The sequence below is a fragment of the Tripterygium wilfordii genome, chromosome 3, assembly GCF_013401445.1.
Source record: "Tripterygium wilfordii isolate XIE 37 chromosome 3, ASM1340144v1, whole genome shotgun sequence".
Taxonomy (NCBI): domain Eukaryota; kingdom Viridiplantae; phylum Streptophyta; class Magnoliopsida; order Celastrales; family Celastraceae; genus Tripterygium; species Tripterygium wilfordii.
This window is the reverse complement of record NC_052234.1, coordinates 9,818,774-9,837,336: the sequence shown is the minus strand read 5'-3', so window position 1 is coordinate 9,837,336 and position 18,563 is coordinate 9,818,774. Positions and strand designations below refer to the sequence as shown.

Genomic DNA, 18,563 nt, shown 5'->3' with positions numbered 1-18,563 from the left:
TGGCCTTAATCCGGAAATTTGAGACATGCAGGTGTATCTGATGGCTAGCACTGCAAAGTTAGGCCGGCAGGGGAAGGTTGAAGATGGACTTAGACTTAGCTATGCTGGGGATTCAATTTGGTAAGCAGATTGTTTGATGCCAAAGGGTGATTTTCCCATGAAATATCCTTTGGGAGTCTTCATCTCCATTAATTTGGTCTGCCGAATTATTTTAGCGTGCTGGATTATTTAAGTACCTTTGATTCTCTACCTTATCTCTTTTCTTAACTCTTGTTTTACATATAAGTATTGTAAGTGCAGCAAGGCTGGGAACTTTGCTTTGGGAACGCTATCTATGGACTTCTCGAATGGGCAACCAAATTACATATTCCTTTCCGACAGCATGCTGAGAGTAAGCCACTCATTGAAAGTTAATTAGGAGAAGTTTCTTGGCAATTCTCCTGATTACTTGGCTATTGATATGGATTTAATTGCAAGCGCACAAATCGCACAAGTAATATAAAGATGAGTAAATTATCGTTTCCACTAGGGATGTGTTGGCAAAAGAAATCAATGTCAAACAAGCTACAATTATGTAAATTGGAGAAAATGATTAGCGATTGGTTTTGATTTTTACTAAACTAATTAAAAAGAACAAAAACAAATCAAACACAAATATGAAATCAAGGATGGAAAGCACTAGGGTACTTAACTTCACCTCACCTATCCAATTCAATTCCCTTGATTCCTTAATCCCTAATTCATCTCTCAATAATGACAATCGATTTCTCAACCTATTCAATGTTCTATTCCTAGATACATCAAATGTATTTTCAATATAAATCCCTGTTATTCCTAACAATTGGATTAATATATCAAAAACTCATTACGAACTATGGAAATCATTTAGCAATTGCATAAGTCACAAACCTATATTCCTATGGTTCATGCACCCTATGTCATCTATGGCTTGAGGCAAACCCTAGATATCTCCTTCCGGTCTCAATCTAGGCAGCAAATCAATTGAATGATGGCCAAACACTCAAAAGCATTAATCACACCCATAGACAATCAAGAGAGAAAGAGAAATCAAGAAATAAGGAAATCAAGTTTATTGAATCTTCAAGGTTTGGTTACATTAAGACCCTAGTAGGAAATCTAGCCACTCATGGAAGCAAAATACATCATTAAACAAAGGAAATCAACCATAGAAACTAGGATAGAAAAGGAGAGAGGAAACCCCCTTGTAGATCCTCTTCTTCTCCAAGCTCCAAGGTGACCTCCAAGCTCTCCCATGGAGGCAGCACGAAATCCAGCTCCCCAGCCTCCCAACTCTCCTCCAAAACCCTATCTTATGCCCTTTTATACTTCTCCAAACTCTTATGTCGTTTCCAAAACAAGTTGGGGTCGTTTTGGCTTAGAAACACGTGAATTCGGGTCTTTTCCGCGAAACTGCGCAGTGTTGTGAATAGTACTCCGATCGATCGGGAATAGTCCGATCGATCGGAAATACAATCTGTCTCGATGATATTTTTAGGTGTTTTGGCAGGTCCGATCGATCGGAAATTATGGCCGATCGATCGGAAATTAGTCCTGGGCTCCAAGTCTTCATTTTGCACTCTTTTCCTCCCTTTCTTGCCTTGACACCTACAATATGCAAATATAGCTTTTTTAGGCAATATTAACTCTTAATCAACTCAAAATGCAATGAACTTATGTGTAAAGGATGCACAAATGTATGTATATATTTGACACATCAAACACCCCCACACTTAACCTTTGCTCGTCCTCGAGCAAGTTGAGAATGAATAAAGGAGGGAAAGAGTATTTTCTGTTAAGCTCAAATGAAAAATAAAACAACAAAGACCTACTCCAAATAAGCAACTAATCTATGCCACTTTCGTAGGGCTCACGATGACACTTAGCATGTGCCACAAGCCTTTAAACCCCTAGGTGCCCCTAGTAGGAGGAGTTGTGTCTCCTGAGAGTTTACCAGAATGATACCCACAAACATTAAACAAATTCAATGCCAAAATTCATGTCATCAACAAGAGTATAAAACGGATTCACAATTGCAACCCTATCCACATTAACAAACCAAACATTAGGGCATTCAAACCAATAAAGGCATTCCTTCAAGAATCTTATCTCATCCACTTTGCTTATAAATTCTAGAATTGATGCACATAATGGATTTCACTTGATATTTGGCTTCAAAGTGACCTAAACAATGGCCATGTAGTCTTCCAAGAACAATAAGAATCCAAAAGCAAATACAATGAGCATTTATTCAAACTTCATTCTTATTCACATTTTTTTTTTCTTTTTCTTCTCAAAGGTGACTTGTGCAATGTTCAACCTCCTTAAGCTTTCTAAATGACTCATGTAACGAGCTTTCGACCAATGACTCCCAATCCAGTTGGCTTAGGGCACTAGGTGTTAAGACACCCCAACGGATCTAATTACCCAAGTCAAAAAGGCTACGAGGTTAAACTAGTCACCAAGGTACTCTAACATTCATTTCCTACCTTTTTACGCGAAACTCATTGCTTGCTAGGCAAGAGGCCCGGTTACTCAGCAGAAAATTTATGAAAGAAACCATTTATTCATAAACACAATTTTTTTTTTCTCTTTTCTATTTTTTTTCATTTTTCATTGCTCAAGTAATGCTATTTAGAATCAAATTGATCTCAAACAACCACAAATGCCAAAGTCAAGTCGTATTTCATACCCCACAATCAAGTGTTCCATATTCACAAAAGCGCAATGGACAAAACAATTTTCAAGCTAGGAAAACTCAATTGGAAAGAATGTTCATTGCAAGATCCATCAATACTTCAAAGATCACAAAATTCATCCAAATACACTCAAGAGTGACATGGCATAAGGCATCTGAAGTCAAAAATTTTATTTTTTTACGAAAACTAGAAACCTAAATTCCCACCCCCACACTTAAAATATGCAATGTCCTCAATGCATGGAATATGTGAAAATAGAAATAAAAAGATAGAGATAGAACAATAAAACCTGGGTTGCCTCCCGAAAGCGCTTGGTTTAAAGTCTTCAGCCCGACTCCCCTCTATGAATTCAACCGGGATCCTTGAGGGTTGTGGTGTAGACTCCCCTTGATGGCTTCTTAGGATTGACATTTGATTGCTTAGGTGCCATACAAGGAGCATAAGCTTTCATCACCACCATTTCCTTAGGATAGACATTTTTCTTCATTTTCTTGGTTTTCCTCTTCTTCTTTTTCTTGCTCTTCTTTTTCTTCTCCGTGGGATCTTCAATTTGAGGCTTTTGAACTTCAATTGCAGCTTGTGAGGCTGTCTTGGGAACTTCATGCTCAACCTTGGAATTTTTGCCTAAAAGAACTTCCACCGGAATATATGGAACTTCCTTCTCAAGAGTGTCGGGGATGATCATGTCAATATACTCTACTTGGAGGCATTGTTGAGAAATCTCCTCTTGCCTCCTAGTTCCAAACGCTTTAAAAGTGATTTGGTCACCTCCCGCACCTCTCAAAGTAAGCTTCCCTTTTTCAACATCTATCAAAGCTCTCCCGGTGCTCAAGAATGGTCTTCCCAAGATGATAGGAGTAGTGGGGTTGGCCTCCATATCCAAAATAAGAAAATCAACCGGAAACATAAGATCACCCACCTTCACTAAGACATCCTCTACCATGCCAATAGGATACTTGATAGATCTATCCGCCATTTGCAAAGACACTGTGGTTGGACTAATCTCATGCAAACCAATGAGCTTGGCTATTGATAGTGGCATCAAGTTGATACTAGCTCCCAAATCACATAGCGCCCTTTCAATTACCGTACTACCAATGGTGCAAGGAATGGTGAAACTTCCTGGATCTTTCTTCTTAATTGGAAGCTTTTGCTGCACGATGGCACTACACTCCTCCGTTAATTGGACACTCTCATAATCCTTCAACCTCCGCTTCTTAGAAAGAATTTCCTTCATAAACTTGACATAGCTAGGCATTTGCTCCAAAGCTTCTGCAAAAGGTATATTGATCTGCAATTTCTTGAACACCTCAAGGAATTTTGAGAATTGAGAATCATTCTTGGTTTTCTTCAACCTTTGTGGAAAAGGAATTGGAGGCACATACGCTTTAACCAGAGGTGCTGGCAATGAACTATCGGGCCAATCCATTTCAATTGCATATCGAGACTCCAAATTCTTGCTTTTCTGCATTTTTTCAACTTTCTCATTCTGGGCTACAGTGGTCCGATCGATCGGAATTGGGACCGATCGATCGGAGTTAGGCTCTGTCCCATTTTCAATTTCTGATGTAGTGGTCCGATCGATCGGGGTTGAGGTCCGATCGATCGGATTTGAGCTCTGTCCTTCCTCAACTGCATTTTTCTGCAATTCTTCATCTTTCAGTTTTTTCGCTTTTTCAGCATCTAGATCGGCAGCAGTTTTCACAAGATTACCATTCCGTAGAGTGATAGCATAACAATGATCCTTCCCTTTCGGATTCACTTCCGTTTGGCTAGGAAGTCCCCCTTTTTCTCTAGAAAATAAAGCATTAGCTAATTGCCCCACTTGTATCTCAAGATTTCTAATGGAAGCCCCTTGATTGTGAATCAGTGATGCTTGGGTTTGTAATGCAGAATCAGTCTTGCTGATGAAGTTGTTTGTGTTGTTGGCTAATGCCTCCATACTCCCGACCATCTTAGCAAACATTTCATCAATGTCCCTCTTCTTCTCTTGGGGCTGCATTTGTTGAGGAGGAGGGTTTTGCACGTTTTGATTGTTGCTCCAAGAAAAATTTGGATAATTTCTAAATCCCGGATTGTAGAAATTTGAGTATGGATCATTTCTTGGCCAATTGTAATGCCCACCTCCAATATCATTAGCTTGCTTGCTTTGAGAAGAAGATGCATTAGTAATCAAACATTCTCCGGTTTGATGGCTAGCACCACAATAATCACAAGATACGAAAGGCATTCCTTGAACCGCATGCACTCCTTGATGAGAATTCACCGTTAAAGCGTCAATCTTTTTAGCCATAGCGGCCAAGACGGTCATCACATCGGCATCTCTTGAATTACCTTGCCTTTGTGGTAGCCTCTCCGTAGGCCAAGAAGTATTTGTCTTGGCAACCTTCTCAAGCAAAGTTCGAGCATCCTCTTGAGATTTAGTCATAAATGAACCACCCGCAGCTGCATCTAACATTTGCCTCGTGGACATACTCAATCCGGAATAAAAAGCTTGATAAACAATCCACTCCGCAAGTCCGTGATTGGGACAACTCCTCAAGATAGCTTTGAACCTCTCCCAAGCTTCATGGAAAGATTCAAGATCAAATTGGGAGAAAGTCATGATATCATTCCGGATTTGAACCGCTTTCGCCGGAGGGAAAAATTTAGATAGAAATTGCTCTGAAAGCTCATCCCATGTAATGATGGAATTGGGAGGAAGTGACATCAACCATGCCTTAGCTTTATCCCTCAAAGAGAATGGAAATAACCTCAAGAGAATAGCATCCTTAGAAGCTCCGTGAATCCCAAAAGTAGTGCACACATGCAAGAAAGAGCGAAGATGGACATTGGGCTCTTCATGAGGAAGACCATAGAAAACCACCGAGTTAGAGATAATGTTGATGATAGCCGGCTTGATCTCAAAATTAGTAGCATTGATAGGAGGATAGCGGATGCTTGAAGGGTTTGCATCCCAAGTAGGCTTAGCACAATCCTCAAGAGATCGAGGATCAAATTGCCTAGGAGGGTTTTCAACCGCTTCATCACCATTTCTTCCATTAGCACCTCCACCATTACCATTACCATCATTCACAATTAAAGCTCCACCAAGATCACCAACATTCCCCCTTTCTTGATTGTCTCCCATGCCTTCCATTTGATTATTAGTAAGCTCCCGTCTAAGATTGTGAAGAGTCCTTTCAATCTCCAAATCAATACCAATTAATTCTGGATTAATAGAACGTCTTCCCAAGCTCATACAAGAGAAAGAATTTCTACAGAAAAATAAAAACCAATTAACACAATTGAAAACCTAATTTGACACAAAAAACAATTGCCTCAATCCCCGGCAACGGCGCCAAAAACTTGATATGGATTTAATTGCAAGCGCACAAATCGCACAAGTAATATAAAGATGAGTAAATTATCGTTTCCACTAGGGATGTGTTGGCAAAAGAAATCAATGTCAAACAAGCTACAATTATGTAAATTGGAGAAAATGATTAGCGATTGGTTTTGATTTTTACTAAACTAATTAAAAAGAACAAAAACAAATCAAACACAAATATGAAATCAAGGATGGAAAGCACTAGGGTACTTAACTTCACCTCACCTATCCAATTCAATTCCCTTGATTCCTTAATCCCTAATTCATCTCTCAATAATGACAATCGATTTCTCAACCTATTCAATGTTCTATTCCTAGATACATCAAATGTATTTTCAATATAAATCCCTGTTATTCCTAACAATTGGATTAATATATCAAAAACTCATTACGAACTATGGAAATCATTTAGCAATTGCATAAGTCACAAACCTATATTCCTATGGTTCATGCACCCTATGTCATCTATGGCTTGAGGCAAACCCTAGATATCTCCTTCCGGTCTCAATCTAGGCAGCAAATCAATTGAATGATGGCCAAACACTCAAAAGCATTAATCACACCCATAGACAATCAAGAGAGAAAGAGAAATCAAGAAATAAGGAAATCAAGTTTATTGAATCTTCAAGGTTTGGTTACATTAAGACCCTAGTAGGAAATCTAGCCACTCATGGAAGCAAAATACATCATTAAACAAAGGAAATCAACCATAGAAACTAGGATAGAAAAGGAGAGAGGAAACCCCCTTGTAGATCCTCTTCTTCTCCAAGCTCCAAGGTGACCTCCAAGCTCTCCCATGGAGGCAGCACGAAATCCAGCTCCCCAGCCTCCCAACTCTCCTCCAAAACCCTATCTTATGCCCTTTTATACTTCTCCAAACTCTTATGTCGTTTCCAAAACAAGTTGGGGTCGTTTTGGCTTAGAAACACGTGAATTCGGGTCTTTTCCGCGAAACTGCGCAGTGTTGTGAATAGTACTCCGATCGATCGGGAATAGTCCGATCGATCGGAAATACAATCTGTCTCGATGATATTTTTAGGTGTTTTGGCAGGTCCGATCGATCGGAAATTATGGCCGATCGATCGGAAATTAGTCCTGGGCTCCAAGTCTTCATTTTGCACTCTTTTCCTCCCTTTCTTGCCTTGACACCTACAATATGCAAATATAGCTTTTTTAGGCAATATTAACTCTTAATCAACTCAAAATGCAATGAACTTATGTGTAAAGGATGCACAAATGTATGTATATATTTGACACATCAGCTATCTTTTGTCAGGAAATGCCTTGGCAAGGTGCTGGTGTTGCCCTTCCCATGTTTTCCTTGAGGTCAGAAACTGACCTAAGAGTTAAGGAATTTGTTGATAAAACTACTTGTCGATTGGTCTGTGAAGTCTGGGTTAGTTTAGCTTCTACCAATAAATGACACATCTGTGCATGGGATGTGGTGGGATTCCCATCCCTACAGGTATGTGAAATCTTAAAGTTTCATTACCTGTGATGCTTTATATTAAGGATTACGTATTGATTGATTTGTTTTCCAAGAACATGGAAATGAAGTCCCATTTGAGCAGTGTGTTGATACTCATAAACTATCTCCATTGATTTATGCTGTTGAGGATATCAAGTTTAAACTTCTTTTATATAGATATCATACCATTGATTTATGCTGTTGAGTTCATTCTCGGCCCTCATGCATTTGTTCTCTTTGTCTTTTATTTTTCTTGCAGAAAGAGATTCATGAGGCTAAAGAGCGACTGCATGGAAAGGTATCTTTCCCATGGTTAACTAATTTTCTTAACAGACAAAAGTATATGCATCAATCCATTCCTTGTACGCACAATAGTGACTTTACTTTTTATCTTGCAGGGTGTTGATTACGAGGCTACTTTGGCTACTAAACTTTCAATTGCGAAGAAAATTTTTGCCTGTGAAAAGGATCTAATACTGAACCCTAGTTCCTTCCAGAAATATTTTTCTGAGAATGAGGTCTTAGATCATTACTCTCTTCTGCTACTAATTATTATGTTTTGGCAAAAAATCCATGGTATGCCATTTGCTTGATTGTTAATTTCTTATTTATTAAATTTGAAATGTGATCAATTTTCTTAATTGCGTGCTTCTGAGGTCGAATAACATATGTGTACATTGTTGAAGGAATGACTAAAACCCTATGCGGCATTTTGTTTTCTGAGAAGTCATATCATAGCCATCATACAATGTGTCTTATGGAATTGATTACACTGCATTCTGAAGTAATTGAATTATGTACCCTTTTGGGTCTTGTATAGTATTAAGAGGGTGCATTGCCTCTATCCTTTCAGCATAATAGCATGTACATGATACACATACAAGGGAGTATATAGTTGCAATTACTTCTGTTCTTGTTTAATATACCAAAACATTTAGGCAATCCACAAACCTCAGTCTGCTTAGTTTAGATTTATCTCTCTTCTCCAGGATATACTTCTATTAATTGGTTGCTTCTTGCCACGGTATCTTGCTAACTTTGAGTTCAGTGTAAGAAGTTAAAATTTTTTATGGACGACCATCTAATATTGTATTAGGAACCAGGATTACAATTTTGCTTTTCTTTCTTTTCCTTCACTGCTGCTTTTGGTTTAGATGAATTGTTTCTTCGATATTGGTTATTAGCGCTTATCCTTCCTCAATCCATTTCCATATGCTTCTGTCTTTTCTTTTTTTCCTGCAATCTGAATCTCAGTATTTTTTTCATTAAATATTAGTTTTTGAAGTCTGACTTCAAATTCTTCTTATTTTTACTTCCATAACTTAAGTTCGAGGAAGACTGCAACACAGAAGAAAAATTGCTTCCGAGCTGAATTCATATGCGAAAAGATCTTTGTTGTTTGAGAAGGAAGGAAAGATACGGAGTGATCTTTTTGATCTTCTAAAGGTGGCATATTATGCCAAGATAACATAAATGTAGGTTCAAAACTGTTACTTTTCCTTTTGTTTTCGACTGTTCTTAGCTTACTGACTCTATTAACATCTCACTGTCTGTAACATTACACAGCAAAAATGTTCAACGGCAAGAAGATACGTGGAGGAAAAATGCTTTAGAAACACTAGCTGTTCTCCTAAATTCATCAAACATGCTAGCGTGTGGGGAAGATCTGGGCCTTATGCCTGCTTGAGTTCATCCGGTATGTTCTTAACATGTAAACCTCTCTGCTTACATTTCTCAATGTGAACCTAATTTTGTATCTTATTATTGGACAATTTGGGTGCAGGTTATGCAAGAATTAGGATTAATAGGATTGCGCATTCAGCGTATGCCAAGTGAACCTGGTCTGGAGTTTGGTAATCCATCCCAATACAGCTATATGACGGTAAAGGGTGGGGTCAGATAGTTCTGTCTCTAAGTGGCCATAGACTTGGGTTGCTTTAGATCTTAACGGTGAACAAATTGGGTTCTTTTTTCTTCTCCTTTTTTCCCCTTCTTATAAGGGTGTATACTTCTGTTCCTTGAAATATGTTACAACCACATTAGTTAAAAAGGTAATAACCACCAATACCAGTGAAAAACAAAATCAAGGTTGATTTCGTGAAATTCTGGGAATTTGTTTCCTAACTTGAACAAATTTACATCCATCACAGTAATTCGCACATCTGAACATTCCCCCCTTCTGTGTATAATTTGGATAATCATTGAGAAAGTTATTTTTCCATCAATAAGATTATATAATTCCGCCTATAGATTGATGAATATATATACCAAGTGCATGCACCTTTAGTTTATTGTATCCAAATAAAGGCCTTGTGACATGAAATGAAGTTTGAAGTTTCAGTGTCACCATATCTTTAACCTGAGATTATATGTGTACCCGCATAGGCAATTCTTCTTTTTCTCCGTCCTGTCCTTTTCATATTCATGCTAATTACTTTCTAATTCACTATTACTTTTCTCCCATATTTTTTTTTATAACATAAATAATAGTGAATTAGGAAAGTAATTAGCATAAATATGAAAAGGACTTTTCTCCCATCTTCCAAGTCATGAATATGGGTTTCGTATATTGCGATTTGGTCACGAGCATTGTTTGTTTATTGTTGGATGTCGTTACTCAGATAGATGAAAACAAAATGTTAAAGTGACTTTTCATGGATCATTTTCTTAATTTGTTATTACTTTTCAGATAACTTAAATGTGTTTCAGGTGTGTACACCATCATGCCACGACTGCTCCACGATGCGTGCTGGTGGGAGGAAGATGAAGAAAAAAGACGTCGATTTTTTAAAGCTGTGGTTGGCTGACTTGGGTCTGATGCATTGCCTCCTGGTCAATGTGTTCCAGAGATTGCGTCCTATATCCTAAGGCAGCATTTTGAGGCTCCATCAATGTGGGCAATTTTCCCTCTTCAGCTATTGCATTGAAACATTGGATAGCCAATTCATCTTGAATGCGAGGACACTTGAAAAAAAAAAAGAAAGAAGCAAATAGCGATATGTTTAGCATTTTCCATGCATAATGGTTTTTACACTTGATGTAACTGCTCATACATTTAGATTTTAATCGATGATCAGGATATGCTGGCACTGAAACAAGAGCACACGACACGCACTGCTTCGGAGGAGACAATTCTTGTGAGCCAACTGATTAAGCTTTCTAATTTTAAATTCTTGTGAGTACATTAAAAATCCTGATCTTGGCCTATAAATTTGCTCTTGATTTCCAGAAAATTGTCGCGATTTATGAGCTGAAGAGCGAGGGATTGATAGGTTGGTTTATATTTTTCCCTAGCCACTAGGGTGGAAGAAGAGTTTGACACCACTCCAAGAATTGAGATTGTTGGTGGTCGTGTAGTCCCCAGAGTGCGTGCTCTTGTGGTTGAAGTTGCCATAGCTTTGGCCTCATTGCCAGTGTCTAGTGGACTAGACCTACTTCTTGCGTTGGAGGAATGGCGATAATATTGCTCTGGCAAAGCCCATTGATGAAGAACCCTTAGCCTTTTATAACCCAAAAGTCTTTGGGGGTCTCATGCTAGGCCAACCTGGCTTAAAACACTCAGTGCGCGTTGCAGGTGTTCCTCTAACAGCTTTGAAGATCTCTCATGTTGCATTCCCGCGTTCGAGATGAATCAAGTTATTCCTGCCACAACCTATAAGATTGACTCGCTTCAAAGCTTCGTAGATCATGATTTTGATGCAGGGGAATTGGGTCCTTCAGGCTTCTCAGTGGCTGCAGTTCATCGGATTGGGATTTTTGATGTAAGACTCCTGAATCTTGATTGTCATGCTGGAAACATGCTTGTCGAAAAGCATGACCAGCATGAGAATTATTCTGTTTGGGCTGCTGAGCTTGTTCCTATGGATCATGGACTCTGCCTGCCTGAGTGGCTAGATGACCCTTATTTTGAATGGCAGCACTGGCCACAAGCTTCGGTTCCATTTTCAGAATCCGAATTGGAGTACATATCAAACCTTGATGCTTTCAAAGATGCAAAGCTTTTAAGAAAGGAGCTTCCTTCTTTAAGGGAATCATCCATTCGGGTACATGTTCTTTGCACCATTTTCTTGAAGCGAGCTGCTACTGCTGCTGGGCTCTGCCTTTCTGATATAGGTGAAATGATGACTAGTGAGTTTTGTGGTGGAGAATGCTAGATAATTGTGCGCAGAAGCAAAACTGGGTAATGCATCCGTTGATGAGACAAATGATCATGATCAAAGGTAGAAGAATATTTTGAAATATTTCAATTTGACAATGATTTTGAAGACACTTATAAACTTTAGGACCCTAAAGTGATGGCTAAACCGTCCAAAATTCCACGATTCTCATCTGTAGAATCAATGCCTGGTCTGCATGATGCCACCCGTCTCCACTATATGAGGAGATTGACAATGACCGTGACATTGACGATTATGTGTAGACAGCCATTAGGGCATGATGGAAAATCGATTTGGCAATGAAGGGCTTATTTAGGCCCAACATCTGACAAAAATGAAATTAAGACTCAAGAGTCAAGAAGCTAAAAAATGAAAAAACTCCAACTTCCTCTTCAGATGGGTTCTTCTTCTACCGTACCCAAGCCTTAAAAGCCTATTGACTTCAATGCAGAGTCCAATCTAGAGAGGCATGAAATCCTTGACACAACTGCAGCTCAAAACTCTTGTTCTCAGACACAACCCCAACTGATTAATGGGTCGGGTAAGGCTCGGTCCGGTGAGAATCATTTCGGGCTAGCCCGATAAGGCCATGGCCGGGCCAGGTTTAAGCACCCAGTGGACACCCCTAATTGTATTATCCAAATTTGTCCCTTGGGCTATACGCACCAACATGTTTACCGGCCCAATCGACACAGCCTTGATAATACCAACTGAGAGGTTAAGTACTGTTCGTTTTGGTCGGGCCCAAGAGTTCATCAGCGTCACAATTTTGTCCCTTGGCTTTGACTACTTATACATGCTCAACTGCTTCAGAGAAGGTATCAATATTATTGCTTGTCAAGCAACTTAGAAAAATTCCTTGCAACACTCACAACCTCCTATATGTTCCACTATGCTTCGTCTAGGAAAATTCAAAAATTACTGAAGGCTTCTCTGTTTCAGTTGCTCATAAACAGTTCACAGCCTTCATTTGGGCTGCAATCTTTTGCCTATTACAACAGTACTTTATTTTCGTAGTATAAATATATAAAAAGAAACTTTTGCTCCAGTCTAGCTAGTAATCAACTTGAAGAGAATCCCCAACTGTTTATGCAGGCATGTCATTTATATATGATATGATACGAATTCAATAACAAAGAACAGTCAAACAATTAACTAAAGAAGGTTTCATCTTTTCCCTCTTCTCATAAACAGTAGATATTTTTCAGGAATCATTCCAGGTTCAACTGACAGCATAAGCCATCAAAACGCTATAATGCACTACAACAATAACCTACTTGGGTTTTAGGCCTTTTGCCTTGCCCTGTGAGTTTCTTCTTCCTGTTCTGTTTCTTCTGGTTTTGTGAGCTTTTGGTTTGGGGGGTGTGAGTTTCTTCTTTCTGTGTTTGTGGTCACCTCTTTGGTTGCTGGCAGCTTCTTAGCTGCGAGTTTTTTCTTGGCTAAAAGTCTCCTGCGAGCTTTGGGGTATAGGGTTAAATACTTTCTGTCTGTTCCCCATAGGGTGTGTGAGTTTTTCTCTTCTGTATGTGTAAGTGATCATTATGCTGATATTGGTTTGATGTCAAAAACCTTCTGTATCCTTTGGGGTATGCTGTTCTGTTGCGATGGAGGCTCTCACATTGGATCACCTTCAGGATGGATTACTAGCAGCTATGGAAAATGGATATGGTGTCCATGAGGCTATAGTTTTAGTCTGAGACATCTTACTAACCCTTGCTGATATAAAACTCATGGAACGATAGACATATGAAGAAGCAAAAACTCAAAAGGGATCTCAAAGGATAGCGAAGATCTCCTCCAAGAAGTTTCCAGGTCAAATAATTACATTACACAAGGAAGCAACAAAAACAATAGATTTGTGGCAGACAATATCATTTACAGGGCATCTGATATCCAAAACAGGCGGGCAAACTAATCACCTTGGTTCTACTGGGTCCACACTGTCGGTATCTTCACATTATATGCCATTGTCACCATCGATCCCTAATCCCTCACACTATGACTTTGTTATGTTTTTTCTCTGTTTCTCTCTCTTTGTTTTTATTTAACCGGTTTGTTTTAGGTCTGTTTGGTATCACTTTTGTTTCTTGTATTTTGTTTTAGTTTTCAAATAATAGAAAACAAAAACAAAAAAATATTGTTTATTTGTATTTTCTGTTTTAGTTTTATGACCAAAAACAAGTTTTCAAAACTTTTGAAAACAAAAAAAAAAAAATTTAAAAGTTTTGGAAACAATATTTTTTGTTTTTGTTTTTATTTTGTGAAAACTAAAACAAAAAACAAGAAACAAAAGTAATACCAAACATACCCTAAATAAGTTTTTGTTCTTATTTTTCCGCTCCGGTTCCGCGAACTAGCATTCCCTTTTCCTTATTTGGTCATCTCCTGAAATGTCCTCTTGTTTCCCATTGATTCGTTTCAATTTACTGTGACTCATAAAAAAAAAAAAAAAAAAAAAAAACAACTAACCAGCTTCCGTTTATAAATCTAAATCCACCAGATGAAATCGATTTTGCCTCTCAATCACATTTAAGCTTACACCTTGCAATAATTCTTTCCAGCTCTCATTAAATTCTCATGTTTTGATCTTGTATCGCTACACCAGAAGAAATTTCTCAACTAAGCATTAAAAACCATAGATTCAAGAGACTTTGCAATACGCACTGATACCATGTTTCAGCAAATCTGTTGACACCAAAATGGGATAATATGATGCGATAAATAGATCATAATGGTTCAAAAATAAGATGCACTAATAGAACAAAAGTCCTCAGTAGGGAAACACATATCAAACTAGGCGGAACCATAAAAAAAAAAAAACAAGAAGATGCGGGGACATGTTTGCAGCGTGCACCATACTTAATTAAATATGGATCAAGCATCACATCCAAATAAAAAACAACAAAGAGCTTGCCATTCAAAGCCCCAACAAAGTCTGGCTAGTACTACCGGGTAACGCATACCCAAATTAAACCAGAATCACCACCAGAAACTTATCATTCCCAACCAGGAATAATGTCATAAACGATCTGTCACGACAATTTGAATCTTGAACATCAGAAGTCCGAACATTACCAAAGAAAGCACGAACATCTCTACATCAGAACATATCCCCAGCAGACAGCAGCTATACTTGCAAGTCCGAAACAAGCAAACAAATAATCAATTGGCTAACATTTGACACTTGACAGGTTCTGAACAAAGCTAAAGTAGAAGGCATCAACTGATTAAAGCATACATTAATAAAAAAATATACCAGATTATCAAACAAATTGCAGTTGTTTAGGACCTTAGATGGTGGTGGAAGCTTGGATGGATGATTGGGTAGCTGTACCACTTGGTAGAGGACTTCCTTGAAGATTTTGAGTTGAAAAAATCTCTGAAATTTCATAAACCAAAACATAAATGAATGCATGAACAGTTACTAAGCATATAACAGACTTACAGAGTACAGACTAGTAGACCACATTCTACAGAACCAAGCATACAAAATAGTTCCCTACAATGGCATAGAGATCCCATTAATGAAATATTTTCCATATTCTAAAGACAAAGTGTAAAATTCATTTTGGCATTGGCATCTCCCAGATATTGATGTAAAAGCCGCTCGACAAGCAAACGATCGTCATTCTTCATCTGTAAACCCTGCACTTCCTTAATTTCCCTATATATTGATGTAAAATAAGAGAATATAAAACAAAAGGTGTGAAAGCTTTTAGTGTTTACCGCCCATACCCGTGGAGATCCATTGGCCACCCATATAAAGAGAGGGCACATGAACTACTTTCTGCCAGTCCTTACCACTCTCCGAGTTGCACTGTTGTTCGATTAGAGGGCTACCATCTACATAAAGCTCCTTCATCGACATTGGTAATTCTCCTACAAAGGGTGAGAGCTTTGGACAGTCGATTAGTTGCAAATTTTCTAGTGATTTGAGGCTTGATAAACAAGGAAGAGTAACGAGTTCTGGACAAGAATCAATTCTGAGTTCACGCAAGCTTGGTAAATCACCTATTTCCATTCCAGTCCACTTTTCCAAACTAGGCATGTCATCAAGCATCAGCATATTTAGATTTGGAAATGAAACACCAGTCGGATATGTGCTATTTCTGAAAAAAGATTCGCTAATTTGCTTCACGCAATCCATTTTCCAGATGCAAAGAACCTTGAGGGAAGGCAAAACCCCAATAGAAGGGAGAAATTGGCAGTTTGTGCACGCATCCAGATTAATACCGACAAGGTCCTTGAATAATGGATTGCCAATCCAGCTAGGAAGATGCGACCCAAGGTAGCTGCATATACTCAACTCCTTAAGATTGTAATGGGGTTGAAGACATTCAAGAATTTCCTCCTCTTTGTCAACATTTTTATGGTAATAGCTCCATTGCAACTCCAATTTGTCAAGGTATCTTTTTTCACACAATGCTGATTCCTTAGCCTCATCTGCATTCACCACATATTCAAGCTGCAGAATGCGAAATTCTCCACTAAGGTTATTCAAATGCTTGAGTTCCCCGATTCTACACTCACCAAATTGATCAAGAACAAACGCTGGCAATGTCTGAAGGTTGGTTAAGCATCCCACCCCTGCCGGTAAACGTTTTAACATGTGAGCAACATCCAAATCAAGATGCCTAAGACTAATCAACTTCTTCAAGTCTCGAGGTAAATAATAAATGTTTAAGCAATCTTTGAGTTTCAAAGTTTGCAAATATTGAAGCTGACAAATTGTTGAAGGCAATCCCCCAATGGTCGTATTAGAGGCATCAAGATAACGCAGCGACTCCAGACACCCAATCGAGCCCGGTAATTCAGAAATGCCGGAATCACTTAACTTTAAAACGTTTAAAGATCTCATGAGGATTGCATCAGTAAGGGGCTTGATGCAAATGCCAGGACGCGGAAACAAAAGTAGGGTGGACAAACTCTTAAATTTTTTGAGAGACTCAAAAACGTGATTTATGTCCTTGTAGAGGAGGGACATGGTCTTTATATCTTCAGAGATACATTCCAGCTTGTCATCATTTAACAGTAAACTCTCCCCAATCTTGGCCGTATTGACTTTGTATGTATTCCCATCCAGGAACCTAGGATCCCTTTGTGCACACACTATAAACTTTTCCTTCAATAAACAATCGAAATGCACACTGCCAGTGTCTTCCATTCTACCATTTAGATCTTCCTTAATGAACCCTTCAGCTATCCATAATTGAATGAGAGTGCTCTTGTGAAACTTATATTCTGCGGGAAAATGACAAATATACCTCTTCATAGACTCTAGAGGATCACTAATCTCTATCTCATCCGGTAAGTCAAATAGAGGTTTATGATAATGAGCTCCCTCGTACAAAATGGTCAGATTGGGTTCATGACACCAGTACACATGCTTCATGGCTGAACATGAATCAACATCACATTTGTGTAGATAAAAATTTGTATCACTCCACTGAAATCCATCATAAGGTAATGCCCTGCCATTAACATGAGGAATAAGAACGGTCCAGCTAGGAACATCAGAATCCGTGGAATCCGATTCTACCACGGGAGAACTTTGTTTAGATTCTATCACATGAGATGACCAATAATGAAGATATTCACGCTCAAGAGCATTTCTGGACTTGTTCTTTGTCATAGCCTCAAAAACTGCCCTACCCATCTTAGACACCTTTATCTGGCAGCAATTAGGATTATCATCCTTGTATAACCCCAATTGATGGACAAAATATCGCAGAACCGCCGTGACATCCCTACATTCGGGGCTGTCTTCTTTGCATAACTGCAGCTTCTTGGCAAACCATTCCAGCGCCTCTTTGACAGACTGATGTTGAGGGCTGTTTTTTTGGAATAAAATCAGGGGGCCGGGGTTGTCTTCAAAGGGCATGCGGGAGGCAAACAGTCTCAGTACCAACGTGACCCACCAGCAGTTTTGGAGAGGCAGCACGTTCTGGGAAAACCACTGCAGGGAAGACATGATATCATCGCGCGGTAGATTGGTGATCTCTTCAAGTCGCCTAAGGAGATTTGTTTTGTTCACCTCTACCACCATATCGGAAGAGTCGAGCCGCAGGTTTTCGTGAGGCAGCACGTTCTGCGAAAACCACTGCGGCGAAGACATGACATCGTCGGGCGGTAGATTGGTGATCTCCATTTTGTTCACCTCTACCTCCAAATGGGAAGAGTCGAGCCGCAGGGTTTCGTGAGGCAGCACGTTCTGGGAAAACCATTGCGGCGAAGACATGACATCGTCGCGGGGTAGATTGATGATCTCTTTAAGTCGCCGAAGGAAATCCATTCTGTTCACCTCTACCTCCTGATGGGAAGAAACCAGATTTATAACCAAAACATCTCAAGAGAAATGGACGGCTATCATTCATAAACTGGTTGGATGCTCGAACTTCGTCATCGTTGGTTGAATCTCTCGCCCTTCTGGATAAAGCTTCGCGGGTCTTCGTTAGGGTTGTGATCGAGATCGATTTGGGGCTTTCAAAGTTATTTGGACCGGTAAGTGGTATCTTCCTTTGAATCTTTGGTGTGCACCGTTTTGAAGCTCTAATGAAATCATTAGTGGGTTGCGCTCTACGTTTTCCCATTCACACTCGAAAATTAAGAAACCTCATTAAAATTTGGTTTACTCTAAATACATCCCATTTTTATGTTTTTTCAAAAAAAATCAACCACACCCTAACTACCAAAAAAACAAAAAAACAGAGCATGATATCGGTATATAGCCTTTGTTTTAACCTGGCATAAATAACAATCATGCAATAAACAACAACCATCCAAGAAACATCTCATAATCAATCTATGAACTCCACTATGAAGCAGCAAGGGTGGAATCCTACATAAAGTGG

General features: G+C 39.0%; 1 protein-coding gene, 1 long non-coding RNA gene, 1 other non-coding gene and 1 pseudogene across 10 annotated transcripts; 3 read left to right on the top strand and 1 right to left on the bottom strand.

Moving 5' to 3' along the window:
* The first annotated feature begins 5,233 nt into the window (after window positions 1-5,233).
* On the top strand, window positions 5,234-5,338 carry LOC119995739. Its single transcript, XR_005467700.1, has one exon. It is a non-coding gene; the product is annotated as a small nucleolar RNA R71 (small nucleolar RNA).
* Window positions 5,339-7,390: 2,052 nt separating this feature from the next.
* On the top strand, window positions 7,391-8,518 carry LOC119995131. Its single transcript, XR_005467628.1, has 3 exons — window positions 7,391-7,552; window positions 7,815-7,853; window positions 7,954-8,518. It is a non-coding gene; the product is annotated as an uncharacterized LOC119995131 (long non-coding RNA).
* Window positions 8,519-8,709: 191 nt separating this feature from the next.
* On the top strand, window positions 8,710-11,815 carry LOC119995626 (annotated as a pseudogene).
* A 2,629-nt stretch (window positions 11,816-14,444) lies between these two features.
* Window positions 14,445-18,293, bottom strand: LOC119995126 (disease resistance protein RGA2-like). 8 transcript variants are annotated; one of them, XM_038841523.1, is made up of 3 exons: window positions 15,448-18,293; window positions 15,002-15,091; window positions 14,445-14,844 (listed from the first exon to the last, which is right to left on the bottom strand). In XM_038841523.1, the coding sequence occupies exons 1-2, from the start codon at window positions 18,002-18,004 to the stop codon at window positions 15,003-15,005; spliced, it is 2,646 nt and encodes an 881-aa protein (XP_038697451.1). In that variant the 5' UTR covers window positions 18,005-18,293; the 3' UTR covers window positions 14,445-14,844; window position 15,002. The 8 variants fall into 8 exon arrangements, with proteins under 8 accessions (XP_038697451.1, XP_038697450.1, XP_038697449.1 ...); XM_038841522.1 differs by having other exon boundaries at window positions 14,445-14,839; XM_038841521.1 differs by having other exon boundaries at window positions 14,445-14,839; window positions 14,969-15,091; window positions 15,448-18,292.
* Between the last annotated feature and the right edge of the window lie 270 nt (window positions 18,294-18,563).